The 18,996-nt window shown below is 35.9% G+C and overlaps 2 protein-coding genes across 4 annotated transcripts in view; one reads left to right on the forward strand and one right to left on the reverse strand.

Annotated features, from left to right (window-relative positions):
* LOC105832496 (soluble guanylate cyclase 89Db) overlaps positions 1-18,996 on the forward strand; it is a 169,300-nt gene that overhangs the window by 54,921 nt on the left and 95,383 nt on the right. For both annotated transcript variants that reach the window (XM_028190732.2, XM_036288641.1), the window contains exon 2: positions 2,772-2,823. The gene's annotated coding sequence lies outside the window, so the exon portion shown is untranslated. The remainder of the gene's footprint in view (positions 1-2,771; positions 2,824-18,996) is intronic.
* LOC105832499 (opioid-binding protein/cell adhesion molecule homolog) overlaps positions 1-18,996 on the reverse strand; it is an 89,023-nt gene that overhangs the window by 12,604 nt on the left and 57,423 nt on the right. For both annotated transcript variants that reach the window (XM_036288645.1, XM_012673501.3), the window contains exons 3-4: positions 11,478-11,685; positions 2,100-2,258 (exon numbers count right to left, since the gene is read on the reverse strand). In XM_036288645.1, coding sequence (XP_036144538.1) covers positions 2,100-2,258; positions 11,478-11,685 — 367 coding nt within the window. The remainder of the gene's footprint in view (positions 1-2,099; positions 2,259-11,477; positions 11,686-18,996) is intronic.

Here is an 18,996-nt window from a genome sequence, read left to right on the forward strand (position 1 = left end):
AAGCGATAGCGCGCTCCCGAATACTCTATTTTCCGGTACTTATCGTCTAATGGAATCGTGACTGAATCTTTCCGCAAGAGCGACGCAAAACGAGGGGACGAATATAGGAGGACAGCTGGATGCAAAAAAATACTTAAAGTGATTCCCTAAAATCGCGGCTTAGAAAGATGAAAGTTTCGTCCAGTGAATAAATCATCGGAAATCGATCACGATCAATGTTTTATCGCAGAGAGTTTTCTCATTTCTTCACATTTCTGACCCTTCGCACGATCTCACACGGATGGAAAATACATTACGAGCGTGTTACATGTGGAATGGTTGGTCTTTCTGAAGCACTGAACTCAGTACAAACTAGACGAACAGAAATAGGGTGAAAAGGAAAGAGGAAGTGAAGAGAAGAACCTATGAAACCGTATAAGAGGAAGAGACTAAAACGGTACTTTAGCTATCTATCTGATGTACAAGCGAGAATGTCCCCGACACTTGCTTGCGCAATTAGTCAGCAAAATCTAAACAATCCTGATGCGGGTAGCGCGTAAAACGGGAATGCTGTTGAATGAAGCAGGCAACCAAAAGCACGTGTGTGAGTGATTAGATTGTGAGAAACGGCAAATCTAGCGAGACGTGATTTCAGAGAACAAAAACATTTAAATTGAATTGCCAAATATTATTATTCTCTCTCTTTCGACTTAATCTTATGTAAAATTAAATAACCATTTAAAATATCTTTTTGAGAATGTGTTGCATACATATCGAAGTCACAGAAAAATCATTTAGCATATATAAATTGAAAAACTGGATAAAAATGTCTTGATATATTCTTGTAATTCTTGTAATTATAGATTCTTGTAATTAAAAAAAGAAAAATATTACTTTTATTATAATAATTTTATATATATATAATCAAACTGTAAACATCAGCAAAGAATTATCACGTATATTAATGGAAAGTTCTCGTTAAAATATTTTATCGCAAACATTCGCATAACATTCCTTCGACAACAATTAAGAAATTAAATTACATGTTGATTACTAGTTTCTGCTAGCCTTTACTCAAGGCGGCATAACGACAGAAATTTGTTCGGAATTGTAAACAAAATTAATTTCTCACCGAATGGGTTAAGTAAATGAGTTTATATTATAAATGCAGCAATTTTATTTCGATGGACATTACGCCGACGGCACTTTGCTGATAATAACATCTCAGGAAAGAAACCATTTTGTGTAACGAATCGTTAAATTCTCTCGTCAATTGCGAGAGACTGTAGCAAGTGGAAAGATAGTAAGGGAGTAGAGGGAGTAAAGGGTGGGGAATGGTGTTACTGTTGAAAGTATTATATCAATTCAATAAGGGAATAAAATCAATTGAGAATCAAGTTTCATAATAATAAAAAATAAAAATGTGTTAAGCAAATAGAGAGATTAATAATACAGTGTGAAGTTATTGTAGAATAAAGTATTTCGTACATTATATTTACTTCGCGCGAAAGAACTTTCTTATATTATAATTTATCTTAATCATCGATTACTCCTTTTATCTTTCATTTGAAAATAAAAAAATATTTGTTTTCTTTAACAGAATTAAGTGCACGCCCTTGATAGTTAATTAAAGTTCGAAGAAGGACGTTTGCTTTCCATTTGCGATCTTTGAATTGATTATTAAACGCTCGCGTTTAGAATGAATTCAACAAAAGGCCTATCCGTATCGGTTCAGCGCCGTCCATCAAAACTCATTCAATGATACGATCCGAGCGTACAATAAACGTCTCGCTCAATCAGCGCGAAACGAGACAACGAGCTTTCTGTCAGTCTGTTTTAGAGCGAGAGCGAGAAAAAGCCTCGTGGCGCATAGCCCGTTCTACAAGCTGCGAGTTACGTTCAATATACGCAGAGCAACGCGAGGCAACGATGGCAATAGGGGTTGAAAGGAGGCGCGGTGAGATCGGGTGAGAGGAACGCGGCTCTATCTGCGAGTACAGCGACCGGCATTCGTCGCGCGACGACAATCGGTGTCCAATGAAGCGGGGCACGTGGCAATAGTACACGACAGTAGTAATAACAGATACTAGTAGTAGAGATCAATATATATAGATACGTACCATGCCAATTCGATGCCACGTTGATCGCGCCGCCCGTTTCACGACGCCACGTGACCGTTGGCTCCGGTGTTCCTGTCGCCGCGCATCGTAGCGTCACGTTGCTACCCTCCCGCACCACCATGTCCGTGCTGGTGGGATAGTCCAGGATATCCGGCGGCACTGAAACAATGACCACATTGCGACGAGAGTCGTCCCAGAGAGGCCGCGTGGGCGCGCGAGCACGCGCGCGTTACCAACGCGCGCGGCCGTGCGCGATGATCGTTCGCGCGGACCAGATAGATGGTTATCTCGCGACTGCCCGATCATGCTCCCTCCGTCACCGTCCGTCGTGCGATATCCCGCCGCGTGCACACACGACCGCGGGAACACGCGCGGCGCGTCCTGGGGCTTTGCGCCCCATTCGTTCGCGGACGGCGGATTCGCTCGTAAAATCTCGATCCGCCTCGCCGATCTCGCGCGTTCGCTCGAATTTTCACAGCGTCCCTGAACCACGTCCGGCCCGCACTCTCTCCCCCGCCCTCCCTCCCGCTTCCACTTCTGTCCGGGGAATGCTTTTTTGTTCCGTTAAAGGAGAGCGATTTCTTTCTGTTCTCTTCTCTTTTTTTTCGCTGAGACGATCTTCGGTTACGCGTGACTGTAATGGTTCGTAACCCGTTGTTCTTTTTGTTGTAGATAACCGGAAGCTCGACAGGGATGCTGTACAACGACGGCGCGTGGTATTAAGGTGAGTCTGCTTTTTACAGAACATACACGCGTTCTAATGCGAAACTGCTGATGAAATTTGAGTAAGACTTACCTTACTCAAGCAGATATGTAAAATTGTTGGAATAATTAAATACACGGAAAATTTGTTACGTATGTGTAATTGTTTATAATGTAATTTATACAGCTCCGTACGCTCTGAAGCATAAAATTAGAATTTTTTTATTTACACACATACATATTTACGTATATTTGCCATATACGTACGTGTTTCTCTTACACAACAAAAATGTAAAATAGTTACAATTTATCAGTTCTGCAAATTAATGCATGCGCGAACAATGCAAACAGGATCTGAACTGACTAAGGGAACGGTATAAGTGGATTACCTCGAAAGGAAGTGCATAAGCAACCAATATATCATGCAAAGTAAACCCATCACCTTGCTTTATCCGAGTTTAGTAAATGACAGTCGGATACGATATGGCGGATTGTTTTGTGCTTAGGCGATACACTAGATAGTTTAGAGTTACCGACCATCCCCCTAATCTCAGTAAATAAATCAACTAATGTACCACAACCAAATACTAATTCAGATACGTTGATTTATTTTATCGCATTACCAAGATTTTTGTGTCAATTTGTTTTGTTTCAAACAAATTAAATCTTTATTATTCAATTATATTACACAGAAACGTTTGTCTAAAAGGTACAATGATAAAACGTAGAAAAAATACTCATATTTGAAAAATAAAACAGCTGGCTGGATGGTGAAATTTTCTCTCTTGGTTTGACAAACGCGGCAAAATATTCCAGAGAGAACTGTTCACCTCGATAGGGACAAAAATTCACAGGAATCTCATCCCTCTTGCGGTTAGACGTTTTATATTTGTAAAACGATTGAACGAACGTTATTTATCCATTTGTCTTGAAACCCATTCATCAAACGAGTTGAAATACAAAAGTATTGTATTATCGTATTCACAATGCGCTTTAATAAAAAGAGCACTATAAAAGAATGAAATTTTAATTATATCTTAATCTGTTGCGGAGATTACTGTATCAATTAGTAATACAAAAGCTACAGTCTCGGACTGCATTAATTTAAATAATGAATGGAACTTTTATTTAATAATGTGAATATATATCTTCTCTCATTTTCTTTCTTCTCTCTTCCTTTAAAAAAATGTTATTGAAGAAATATAATTATCATTATTATATTTGAAGAGAATAGGAGATTACTATAAATTAATTAAAAATTTATTTTGTCTTCAATTCTATTTTTATATGTACGAAACATGTGAATGTAAAGTTCACAATCTAATAATAGATATATATCTATTTATAAATTTAGCATACAAATTTTACATTATCTTTAATTTTTAAATTCACTGCATATATAAATAATTATATTTTTAGTAGTATAATTAGGTGCAATCTGTATGCCAATAATGGTGAGGTTATTCTAATATAATACTATTAATAACAATTACATAGTTTTGCTCGATTTCAAAGGAAGCTAAGTTTAGTTTGAAATTAATTGTTCTCGATTTATTTAGACTGTAATGAAATTCTGGCTTTTAATATCTCTAACAAGGTATGCTGTATAGTAAATAAAATGTATGTTTGATTTTGTTATCACACATTTAAAGCTACAAGAAATTCTAAAAATCCTAAGAGATTCATAAAATTTTTCTATATCAGCATATCTGTATTACATTGACCTATTCAGGTGGATTGATAGCTTGCGAAAATTTTTACGCTGGCGTCAGCAACACAAAGATTATTCGCCCGTGCACACGGCAGTGACCTTTTCAATAGAGCGCAAGGTATATAACAACGTTTATTACGAGATATCGCCGGCATTTCACGATGATCGACCCGCGCGCCCTTCGTGAAAATAATCTTCATCGCGCCAAGAACGGAAGAGCCATCGACGCGATACATTTTTCAACAATGCGAACAATTTCGTTATCGAGTTGCTTTCGAAACGGAATAGAGCCGAATATGGCCGGCGTACATGCAGTTTGTACACCGGAAAGACGGCTGGCCGGGAATGGTTTCCCACGGCTTACGCGGACTAAGTTCTTTCCCGGTCACGAAAGAGGCTACCTTCGTGAATAGTCCTTTCTCAGAGACCGACGTCGCGTCCCCCTGGTGAGTTACGAAAGACGTGTTCGGAAGGTAAAGAGGCTCCAGGACGAAGTTTCCGCGGATGCGAAAAAGCTACCGGCGCGAATGGTGCTTTCGTGTGCTAACGAGACGACGAGGGTGAACCGAAACCTGCGATTGCATAAAAGTGTGAATTTTATGAAGCACATTAGGAAATACACAAAGCTTTCCTTCATAATAGACAAATAATTTCTTTTGATTACCAATGAAAAACCTATAATTAACGATAATTAACAAATTACAGCGGTCGTTTTTTCAAATTACGTAAATCTAAATAATTTCCCATAATTTCGCGTTTTCAACGATAATGTATATTACGATGTACATTTCAATTTATCGTTAAATGAATTTGTCAAATTCGTTTTATACTTTGATATATTCTCGATAAATGTTTCAAAGTGTAAAAAGCCTGGCAATACGCAAGACTGTAGTTAGGTGGTGTAAAATATTTTCGCAATAATGTTTGTGCGGGCCAACAAAGAGAGGGCCAAAATGAGGATGCTCTCTGACGGCACAGCAGGATCACGGCAGAGCAGTCAAATACTGAGGGCATCTGTACGGCAGCGAATTCTTCCAAAGAATTAAGCGGGCATCGGGCATCGAGCAAAAAGCAATTCCAGGCGGGCGTCGCTACACCCGCGCCGTCACAGGTCACAGAGATATCACCGGGTCCGGTGCGCAATTCATTTCGCGCTTTGCCCCGACTGCGTCGGGCGCAAACGGGGCGAAAAAAAGCGCCGTATCCGCAGATAGTATATTTATTGATACGGGAAAACAATTGGGTCGAATTTATTATTTCACGCGTGCCCGCGCACCGACGCGCGCCCGTTGTTTTTGTTTGCTTTCACAGGATCGTGTTTTATTCGCATGTGGACTGTACACAACCGTCGTTTCATACCGCCGATATCTTCGAGTGTCCTTTTTGAATGGCCGCTATATTTCGCGACGTTCCGATAACGTTTGAAAACGTTCGATCGGTCGAGAGCGAGACGGCGTTTAGACCAACGTGATACTAAATTGATGCATACGCGCCGATCACCGATGGTCGAGTTACGCAAAGGGATAGCAAAAACTATCAACTCTATGCCATCTGAGATAATTTCGAGTAATGCAATATTAAATCTTCTATTTCTGCCGCAGTTCATCAACACTACGTAATGGCACATTTGATATCCTTTTCCTACAACGCAAAACTATTAAGTTTATTTTGTAAATTACAATAATTTCTTTAAAAAAATGTATGTATTAATTAGAATTAATCTAACAATTTTAACATTTATTTAAAAAATTAAACACAAGTTTTTTTGATTAATACAATTTCAAATTTGGAAAGAAAAGAGTAAGTAGATTTCATTTACTTTTAATAAGATTTAAAAAATTTGATTTTTCTATGTATTTTTCTATGTTTAAGTCCTATCAGCTGTTTGATACGAATCAAACAGCTATATTTGCGTTGTACTCATGAATGGTTTCCCGCAATCCCATATGCTCACATTGAAAATGTATAATCGACCAATTGGTCACGTAAGTTAAAACATGCAACATCACACCAAAGCGAGTTAACCAAGTCAGTAATTTCACTACGATAAACAAGAAATTTAACGAGAGTTGGTTGCGATAAACTTGAGCTTTATATATGCATACGTATCTTACATTGTATGTACATTGAAAGAACAAAGTTTGTATAACACATATTAACATCCATAAACCTTGTAAATTTGAGGTAGAATTTATAATTAATAAAATAATAAAAATATCGTTGCGCTGTATAGCGAAGATTTCAACTGCAATACGCATTCAATAATCGAATTCGCGCAAAATAAAAAACAAACCGTATGATAAAATTTCTGCAAGTCAATATTTTGAACGGCGCAACGAATCTATATGCAATATTTGCTATTTCCATATTTCAACATTTCGCCATTTTTATATTTTTAAAAAAGCTCGGAAATTGAACTCTCTCAACAAGTTTGATTACCCAAAGCTGATTACCACTAAAGTGTACAAACGAAGCAATATTTACTACAATTTGCATGCCTGTACAACTTTACTGGTATAGGTAGAATTACGGTTATTACTCTTACAGAATAGTTACTTTCATAGCATAAAAGTATTATTTTATAAATTTTGCTTTAAGTGATTTGTGGAAAATTTTTGTATGATTGTAATCAACTTTTCACTCACGCATCATCGAAGAAGCGATATCGTGGTTTGAACAAATCACACACACAGATATAAAAGTTTCAGAAGTGTACAACAAAAGCTATAAAAAATCCATGCAAATATAATTACTTTATTAGTACTTTATTCTTTCCAAATTAGAATAAATCACGATCGACGGCTCGATGCAATAATGAGAAGGAAATAAACGACTATCCTTTTTGTTTTATCTTCTGCACTTTTACTTTATATTCAACCAAAGCAACAGTGGTTATTATTAGATGAAAGCCAACAATTCATGTTACATTCCAATCATTACAAAGCATGCTTCAAAACTATGTCAAAAGCATTGTTTTACAAATTAACAGACACAAAAGATGCAAAATTAATTAATACATTGTAATTACGCTCCCGTTTATATCATAATAATTTTGCGTCATTAGTGCCATTCTTTTCGTTCCTTCCTGCTGGCGCGATGCAAACTATAGCATACCAAAGAATGCAATGTCCGCAAATCATCCGATAAAGTAAGATAAAGCAAAATAGCCGACTCTTTTCTTTTCTCTCTTAGTCTTGGCAATATAGTCGACGATAGGGCAGACCGATAAAGAAGAATCTTAACGAGGGGTTACGGTGAGACTAAACTATACGCTTATACGGAATTCTACGGCTGGGCGGTTTGCGGCGTGAGGTGGCCGACCGGTTATTAGAACGAGGAGCACGAATTGCCGGGAAGGTGTCTAATAGCCCGCCAAGAGTACAATCGCCCTCGAAGGTTTTGGCGCGGGGGTACGTACTTTACATACATTTGCATCCCGCCGCCACAAATCCGGCCGATCGCGAAGGGCCGAGGTTGGCAACGCGGGGAGGCGTCTCTATCCTGGCAAGTCACCCGAAAGGGCTCGCTGAAGTGTGAAATCTTTAATCTGTTCTTGCTGCTTTCTTGCTCGAAAACGTTATGCCACAGCAAAGTACAGTGCGACGTTTCGTTTGAAATTTACGGTCGCAGAGAAGTATCAAGCGCATATTCACGTATGCAGGAGGGCAACCATAGACCGTAATCGATATCGTACATTTATTTATAAAGCGATAAATGATTTAATATTATCCACTAGCTTCAATTAATGTTTTAAAAACTTTTGTTATCAAATCTTTATGATGTTCAATTATTAAATTCTTATTTCGCTTAAATGTATTAATAGATACACAAAAATATCAAATATATTGTTTACGTGTGTATAGGGAAATATCTCAGATAAATCGCAATCGATATTAAAATTGATTTCAGTAATGTCTACGAAATTAACTTAGTTTAAGAATTTTTATTATATCATTGCATTACGTTTTATTATGCAGTTTTTATCTGCAGACAAACAAATTTAACGATTTTTCTTTACAACCGTTCTACATCCGCTATACATCCGTTCATGAACGTTCGCTCGTCTTACTTAACTTCTAGTTAACGTGAGCTTTGCAATGTATCAATGGGATACTATCTGCGAGCTTGTTAAGAGATATAAATCAGTAAGCTCAGCTGAGGTATTTATGGAGATGCATTAGCTTTTCGCAAGAGTATAGAATGCCAGCATTTATTTGGTAATTTCCGGCAGTCCGATATTCATCTCTCAAATGCTATTGCGCCGGAGCGCGATAGAGCCGACCAATGATCTCTAGAAGTTAAGAAATGTGTCAGACCTTCGTCACGCTGACCGATAATTAATAGCAGAGTGAAAAAGATACTTTCATTAATTTAAGAGAAATAAGATAAACCTGGTGTACCTGAGCTCAAATAAAAATAATGGGCTATTAAGCATAATAATAAAAAAATTTTGGAAACTTTAACAGCGCAGAATTGTCTCATATAAAAATCTCAATATATGAAATTAAATGAAGTAATAATAATTTCGCTATTATGTTAGCAAGCATTATTTTACTCAGCAATTATTTAATAATTAATTAATGTATTTGTTAAAACAAAGTTTTATGATTATTCAGTAAAAACAAAAATAAAAAATTGCTATGAAAGTAATATAATAAAAAATTATAATAATTTAATTGCCAAGTCGTAATTTCACGTTTCCCCGTGTTAAGTAATTGAAGAAACGGTGATGCATTTTCTTGAAAAAAATTAGTTAATTAAAGTAAAAATCGACTTTTTACGAACATTATTATGTTGTACATGATGTTACCCGGAAAGCTGCGAAACAAATAATCAAGAATTGAATATCGGTGTCTCGTAGTAGCAATCACGGCTTTCTCTAGAGGTACTATGGTGTCCGCTAAGACGACCGTAGTTCGCGAAGTTTGACAAGTTGGCGGTAACAGGGACGGTGGTACCAAGTGCCAAGAAAGTTTCAAGGAAGGATCAGTTGATGCATAGTCACGGGAAGAAGGATGCGCCCTGCCAGCAAAGGACGTGTTCCGCGGGACAATCGCGAGTTACGTATACATGGAAAACGCTGAATCCGCCTGTGCTTAGTCGAGTTTCGCAAGGACTAGTCAAGGATCCCGGACTTTCTGGATGGCGCGGGTTACAAATTCACGAGCAATCTCGAACGTACGATTTGCTCGCAAATATTTGTCGGCAGCGGTCCTTAAATCATTCCGAGATTCTCATTTCCCACTCAATTTTCCGCCTTTTAGGCGTTATGAAAACTGGAAGTTGCGCGCAATAAGCATAATGCCTGTTTTAAATCATGTGGATTTAATATATGGTAGTTTTATTTTGATCCTAATAATCGCGTAGACGCACAAGAATTAAGAATAATATAAAAATTATTTTAACATACATTATTAAGTAATTAAGAAAATATATAGCGTTGTTTATATGTAATGTAAGTTGGAACTAATTATACAAATGTAATTATACAAATAAGAAATTTAAAGCTATACATTTTTTAAATTACATAAAAATAGAAATAGTTAATACATAAAATAAAAAAATAAATACATGTATATATGATGGATTTCAGATTCTATCTTTTTTAAATTAATACATTGATTTAAGCATTTAATCTGCTAGTACCTTTTGCAATCGTTCTATTTCGAAGTTAATGATTAAAATTGCAATGGAAAAATTTTATCAAATATAAATAAAACGTAAATAAAAAAAATAATATGCAACAAATATTTTGAATAATGCTTTTTTATGTATAAAAATAACACGTTTGAATAATTGCAAATAAAAAGTCATAAAAAGCAATAAAATTTTATTACTTATTCGAGATAAAAAACAAACGGGCACACCACGTAAAGTTCGTTGTACATTCAAAGCGCCATATCTCACTACTACTCGTCACTGAGATTGTACAAGTTATATCGCTAGATATGTCAGATGTGACATGTTAATCTATATCGAGTAAAGAAAATTATTTGTAATTTTTTGGACAGATCATAATAAAACTACGTGTGGTATCATATTCATTCTGTTTACGTGACGTATGACAGCGTCAGATATAGAAATGTTCTGGTCAACTTGCAATAATTATGATTTGTCATTTGTTTAATACGACAATAAAATGTTTGGGTTTAACAGTGCAAATAAAAATTAATGTTATGTAATTTAATTTAATTTATGTAATTTTTACACCGCCAGCAAATTTAAATTTATGCGTTTGTTCTGGTAATACAGTATTATATATTTTTTTGACAGGAAATTTCTTTTTTTCCTCACTCTAACACCCTCTTTTTCTCTTACTACTTTATTAATAGCTGATTTCAATATTCCGTAATATTGTTAAATATTATTTAAAATCAACATTTTTTATTCAGTATTTAATAACTTTTAATTAATTTTAATAGTAGCTTTTTTAATATATAATTGTATTATTTAATATAATTTATAAAATTCTTTACGTATATTACGTATATTACTCTCTGCAATTTTATTTTGTAAGTACGCTCCTATGTGTACTCTTTTTTTCTACAATGTATATAATATACATTAGATTATAATAAATATTAGATTTTACAAAATATTAAATAAATTGTGCAGTAAGTAAAAAGTGATATTTTAATTTACAATTAATTTTTTTTATTTGAAATTTTTTTAACGGTAAATAAAAGAAAAATAAATTATGCATTTCAATCTTTTATAGTAAAATTTTATATCAGTAATATCTATGGTACAGAGCTTTATATATTTAACATTATTACTTCCTCTCTTGCATTAGGCAAGTTTTATGTGATATTGTTGGTGTTTATTATAAATATTTCTTGCTTCTAATAATATTAATTTTTTTTTTTGCCTAATAAACGTAACGTTTATAATTTTCAAGTAAACATAATAAGAGGATAGAGGCAATTCTTAAAAAAAAAAAACAATTAGAAGATCTTGATTTTTACCAACGACTTCGAGAAATCCAGTGATGCTGGACATCGGGTCAGTATTAACCTGGCACATGTACCAACCGCTGTCGGTCTTGCGCGTTTCTTTTATGTGTAGAGACCACGCACGATGGCCACTATGTGTCACAGCGATCCGATGATTCTTCGTAATAACGTGAGTTGCTATTGTCAAAATCGTCTGCGTATCGACCCGTAGCCACGCTACCTGCAACAAGTCAAATAATGAATTAATTAAACATTCAGTTAAATAAAATTTTATTTTACACGTCATGCCGATACAAATATCTTATTTATGTACCAAGCTTTTAGACAACAATATATATATAAAGAATTATAATTTAATTATAATTAATGTGAAAAATGTGACGTAATGAAAGTTATATATTATATGTTGTAGATAAATTAATTCACGTTGACAGAGAAATTATTGCAAAATATAAAACGAGAAAAATATTTAAAAATACAAAAAATAAAAATGATATTTTACATTTTTACAATAATAGAGTTTCCATTTAATTGGCTTCTGCAAACGTACTTCATACACTAACAGTTTTTTAAAATTGTTTTCAACAAATTTAGAAATACTTTTATTCCTAGATCACTTCTCTTATTAAATGATAATATTGGATATTACTATAGTTACTCCAAAATATACGCTTTATTAATTTTTATTTGAAATAATTATGGAAATAATTAAGAAGCTGTTACTTCAAAATTTAATAAAGTGGCTTTTTCAATTATAAATAAAAATAAAAATATTTATTGAGCATTTTAAGATACGTGTTTCGAGTATATGTATGTAATTAAATTTCGTGATGCACATTCCATATCCAGCTTTCCCGCGGCACTATCATATTCAGAGTGATAACAGAAGCTGGTAGCTACTTTGTACCACTTTAGCCTGTTGCAGGCTGCGTTAGCAGAGTTCATATTTTATCATTTCAGGTTGTAAAAACAGATTTACAAGTTTCGTCCGACAAAAAATTAAGAAAATAAACAGCGCATTTGGAAAAAAAACCTTCAATTAATTCCACTAAACGCAATTATCAGTGATTGCAAAGAATAAATGACAAAAAATATATTTTTGATAAAAATTTGAATTAAAGTTTTTCAATCGCAATGTGTAAATAAGCATAAAATTTTTTTAATAAGCAAAAAAAGTACAGTAGATGAATCCTCGGAACGAAAATTCTCAGGGATCGAATCTAGGACCTTAAACTAGTTCCCCGACGTATCTATTATCTTCACGCATAGCCACTCACTTCTGTATCTTTATTATTATTATTTTACATCAAGAGATAGTTTTGTAAAATTAATGCAGAAACTTTATCTGAACCTGTTATAATAATAATTTCTTTCTATGAAAAAAATTTCTTTTTTATACATGCGTACATAATAAATAAATATTAATTAAGAGTTTTTATTTTTCCATACATACACACAAAACAATTATAAATATATAAATATATAAAAATATAACTCTTAAACACTATAATGTACTTATTTTTAACCTCGATGTAATAATATAAAAATTTAACTTTTATTAAATAGTTTATATTTTATCTATTTTTATATGTAATTTTATCTTTATATTCCTTTTTATATTTTTATATAGAAACAATATAACTTAAACTTTAAAACAATACATATAATAATAGAAAAATGACTGATCTTTCCAGTAAAATTATGCTACATAAACATATAGCATTGAATTTGAGTTTTGTAACTGAAATAATGTGTTAATTCCCCGTCAAATATATTCAAGAATATATTAAAGCTACAAGTGTCAAATGTGTCAAGCTATAAAGATATCATGTTGAGAAACTAAATCAATAGAAATAATGTTCGCGACCTAGTTACTGCTTTACCTGTCTTGTACTATTTCTTACAAAAGCACGCACAATTCTTTTATCTGATCCAATATTCGCGAAATACAGCAAATGCACTGTGAAACACGTCTATCGCTCTGTAGATCGCATGCATCGCCCAACTAGAATATCTCATTAATAAAAAAGGAAATAGCATTCATACTCAACGTACTTATTTTTCAGAAAAGAAAGAGATAATGATCTCTTTCTCTCTTTCTCTCTCTTTCTCTATTTAGGATGTCGCACACGGTTTTACTTATGGATGTCCGTTGCGAGTCTTCCGTTTTCCGTGCGCCATCATTCCCTTCTCTCCGACCATCGCCTCAACCATCTTCCTTCCCGCCCTCATTGCGGAAGCTGTCAACGCATCTCATCGCCCAAGTGCTACCGACAATGTACTCGCAGCTTACCAACTACGCTCGTAACATAAAGAACGCGGGGATGGAAGAAAAAAAAAGGGAAAGAAAGAGGGGGAAGAGAGAAAGAGAGCGAAAGAGAGAGAGAGAGAGAGAGAGAGAGAGAGAGAGAGAGAGAGAACAGTGAGAGAGGAAAAAGAGAAAGGTACAGCGAAAAAGAGTTGGAAAGAAAAAACGAAGTATAGAACTCATTATTACGCCAAAGTCGTAATACACTCGGCTCGGTTTTACGGCACGCAACATCCGTCTCTGTGCTCTTCCACATCCACTCAGCCCGTAGGCGAAGTATATCGCATACACAGAACGCGTATCCGCCACGCGTCCCGTGTGTGCCGGACAGACGCAGGTTGCTCTAGTCACGAGGAACGACGAACGGGTAAAAGGGAGAACGTTTCCCAGAGAGCGAGTCGAGGGCGAGGATTGAGAGTGGGGGACGGGAACGATAGCGGAAAAGCGGTGGTTACGTCCGTCGAGAAAGAAACCCGGAAAGGAAGGTGCCAGGGTGTACCAGAGCGAACGCTGAAGAAAGCGATGGTGAAGCGCGGACGACGAAGGGAGAGAGAGAGAAAGAGAGAGCAAAGCGGTTGTAAATTGTGTGCTCAAGATGAGAGGAGGGGGGGGGGAGGGGAAAGGGGGTACAAGAGCTCTCGGGGTTGATAGAAAAGATGTGAAGCGCGGGCGCGCGCGGGCACGCCTGGTATATATGCACATACACTCCGTTTTCTTTTTCCTTCTCTCTCTCTCTCTCTCTCTCTCTCTCTCTCTCTCTCTCTCGACGAGTATCCGGTGAGTATCGGTGCATGCACGCCTATTACGTACGCATGACGAGCTCTATGAGCGCGCGTAATGGAAGCGGATCGTCCTCCTTCATCCCGTCCGCGAGCCGCCGTCGGCTGCAATTACTCAAGCTCGCGTATGACCGAAATGCAACCGCCGCAAACACGGCGTTGGGCGTAGAGCGATGCGGCGCGGAACGGCACGTTTCGCTTTTACAAACGATCCGTTTCGCCGTAACGATATAATTGCGCCCGTCGCGAGTGTAATCTCGCCGCGCGCGCGCGCGCGTCTCACGTGTCGCGCGTCTGAATAAACGCCACGCTTTTCTCGCGCGCTCCTTCCATTCTCCTTTTCCTCCGCGTCCTGCACCGGCCGCCGCAACCACCGACGGACGACGGAATGCTTCCGTATCCGCCGTGTTTTCTTTTCTTTTTTTTTTCCCTCCCCTTTTGTTTCGGCCGCTGTTGTGTTTCCTGCCTTGGACGTGTCATGACCAACCGGTTTGCCAGTTGAAAACGGCGAGAGAGGAAATCAGAACTCGGCGGCAACTCTTTATTTTCGTTTACGTCAGTCGGTTGCACGAGACGATACCTGTGTATATATACCTGTCCCTTTTTCCACTCGCGAGCTCTTTCCCCCCGCGCCCGCGCCCGCGCCCTCTTCTACTCCGTCAACCACTCGTTGCACCACCCTCCACCCTCGCCTCATCTCTTTTAGTTGCGGCAAGTACGGAAGGTATATCCGCGGGTAGTTCTTTAATTTCGCGAAATATCTTCCCGAGAGGCACGGCCGCTTTCGCGACTCGGACTCGCGGTGAAAAATGACTCGGGCAAGTTCGCCTCGAGGGTGTACCGTGTCCTGGCCCTCGGACGATCGCTCATCCTTTCTCCTTCGATTTCTCTTCCGTTCGCGTGCGCTCGCGCAATCGTCGCCGGATGTAAGCGACGGTGGAGGACGCCGCGCGATGAATACGTCGAAGCGATGGTAAAATGCGCCGGTCGAGGTCTCGATACGCGCTCCCGATATTTTTAGAGAGAGAATAATTTTTTTACACGACATCCTTGCTATCCTAAAACATCCCTATATATCGGGTTAACAAGATTTATCGGTACTCTTAATTATTGTCGAGCACCGCTTCCTATGAAGCGGCACCAGTTGACATAATTCTATTTATTTGGCTAATTGGATGGTACAGAATCATGTCCGCGATACCGCGAGTGCTTTTAAATAATTAGATTACACACGTGTACACACACGTATGCGCATCCGCATACGCTAATACTGTACGACATAAAGCTACAAATATCACTTCAAAAATATTTCGTGCACTTTATGCGGGCATTATTTTAAATTACACTATAGCTTTTTGAGAATGTACGAGTTAATTTTACTTATCAGCATTATTATTGCGATTAGAGTTTGTGAAACACTTAGAAAGGTGGATAAAAAGCAGTGGCATGAATATGCAATCATATAATGTCACACACCCACACACACACCTGTAATAAGAAATTAAAATTACATTACGAGTTATATACGTAAGCGTCTCTTACATGACTAGATGCATCGCCTGAAATTGCTCCGCCTAAAGAAATGGGTCTTTAGACTTGCACGTAGTACGATATGAATAAAAAATAGTGTTTTTTTTCCCGGCCGACGCAATATGTGCCGTATACCTATATATATCGGCGCGTAATTACTCGTAGTTCACGACCGATGGCTTACGAAGAAAAACGAAAAGACAGTGATTCGTATTTACCCGTCTGTGTAGCTCGAAGGTGCTCAAATATTTTAACAAGATACGAGCGCGGCCAAGCGATTTTCCGATATAATAACTTATCCGAGAGAGGCAACTGTATTCGACGTGCTGCTTCGACTACGACTACATCGAAGGTATCGCGTGAAATTTTCCATGTAGCTTAATAGCCGAGCACCGTGCTTTCATTTAACTTAACGATGTTAATCGATTAAAAGACAATGTAATATTTATTTTTGTCTTATATATTAATTACAATTATTTTTAAAAAATAGTAAATTTAAATTAATTATAATTAAATATGGTGAAATAAGAAATAAAAATTTCGTTACATACCGTTTACATCTTTGAAATATTTTATTGATTAGTAATATCAGAAAAGAAATACGTTATATAATTTAATAAATAAATTTCATCTATACTTAACATATTTTCACAAATAAAAGTTTTACATTTTTGAATGTAAATTATGAATGTTGTTTGTGCATTGCCAAAAACAAATTTCAATTATTTACGAATAATTTCATTACAGAATATCTCTATTTTTGTTTTCAGTGTGAAACTATTTAAGTAAAAAATTTCGATTGTTTCTTCCTCAAAGCAAGAGATAGACGTAAAAAAAGAATCACTGTTTATGATATCATAACAATATATGCCATGCTGATAATTCGCAAAACAAAGCGTCATAAACGAAAATTGGCCAGTTTGCGCGATGTTCGCGTTTATTAAAGATAGATATATTAAAGCCAGCAACAAAACAAGTATTGGTTATTCAAGTTTTCTAGCAGCTTGCTGGAAAACGTTGAATATTCTGATGTAAATATTGGAAAATTCTAAGCGTAGCAGCGGTTACTGTTGAATGGCCATGATATAGTAATAATCGCTTGCCTAACGTTCGCGGTTGAAACGTCTAACGCACGTCATTCACTCTTCGATCGTTGTGCGTATGATGGTGTTGAAAATTAAAAAAAAATTGACGTATGTAGTGAAGAAAATGTACACGCTAAAGCGTATACACAGCGTATACAATTCAGCGACAAAGTTATTTTCTCTTGTACCTATTTTTACGAAATAAAAATATTCGTTGCTGTTTATCATTACATTTAGAAATATATTCAAAAGTACATACACACACACATTTAATTTTATTTTTACGGTTTATTCTAAAATTAATTTATTCTTGTATTTTTTATTTTTATTTTTTAATAAATTTAGTGTTTAATAAATTTCAGAAAATTTTAGAATATTGCCCTCTATCTTTTTTAGATTTTAATACATAAAACTCGTTTACTCATATTATATTCAATGTTTTATTACACTGAATAAGAGCATTGTTCTGCTAAAAAGGGTTGCGATAATATTTCCAAGCTAATAATTATCGTATTCACACGAAAGACAAATTCAATTAGCGTTTAATTTTGTTTTGCCTTGTTACAATTAAAAATTTATTTTTCCGTGAATATTTCGCGTGAATATTGGTACTTAACTACATTTAAAATTATAGAGCGTATATGAATTGCCATAAAATGTATAATTTTAATTTTAATTGAAAAATTACCGAAATATACGTAATAAAGAATTACAATTATTTTCAAATTACATATGTCACAATCTAGAAATCATTTAGTGATTGAAAGATAAATCTTGACTAAAAACTAAAATAACATTGTAACAATATAAATTAACAGAAATAGAAAAGACATTGATATGTTTAAAGATATATCGATCATAAGAATTAATTTACTAAAATAGAAAAGATTTGCTTTTAATTTAAAACAGTTTTCTGTCAATTTGGTTTGAAAGCTAATTTTAATTAAAATCGAGAATTAAGAAATGGACAATTTGCCAATAAGTCATTGCTATAGAAAAATTTAATTTTATTGTACAGTAAATATTACTTGACGATATTGTGTTAATTTTATTTAACTAAAATGTTATTTATTAAATTGCATTTATTTCAGAAACAATGTTTACAAAATACACAGTGAAAAACAAATGCATTAAATTCATTCAAATATTAATAATTTTGAATGATTCTGATAATTTTAACATAACCAGCATTAAAATGCCACAAATATTTTACTTTTGTATGTTATGCACGTGTTATATTGTTAAACGAACCTGTTGCCAAACTGTTCGTATAATAGGAAGATCATCTAATCCGGATCGAGTTACAAGTTAGTATCATCGCATTATCAGAGAACGCAAAGATAAGCATCTGTTCGCAGCATCAAAGTTTGCCGTGGACAGAGAACGAAATAGTCGGTGAATTCGATGCAAGTTGTACAGACAGATAATTAGCTCCCAGTAGTACAATTGGCATAATTATTGTTCACCGCGGCTTACCCCCGCACACTTTCCTATGGGAATGTTTTACTCTGTATGTCCCTCTGTCTCTTCCTCTCTTTCTCTATCCCACCTCTCTAGTCCTCTGTCTCTATCGTACTCTCTTTGGTTCGACGTTTTACGACCACCATCAAACGCATCAGCCACCGACAAAACACACGATCGCATTAATGAGCCCAACAAGAGCCGATTGAACCGGTTTTGCCTAAACAAGGAATGTCCTGTTAATTGTAATCGCTCGTCAACCACGGACGCGCTAATTACAAAGGCAATCATCGTAACGAATGTCAAATACAGATAACGCTATCCCCGGTCGTTTGTGTTCTCGTGGACGGACAGATACGTAATTCCTA

Source organism: Monomorium pharaonis, chromosome 6, assembly GCF_013373865.1.
Source record: "Monomorium pharaonis isolate MP-MQ-018 chromosome 6, ASM1337386v2, whole genome shotgun sequence".
Classification (NCBI taxonomy): domain Eukaryota; kingdom Metazoa; phylum Arthropoda; class Insecta; order Hymenoptera; family Formicidae; genus Monomorium; species Monomorium pharaonis.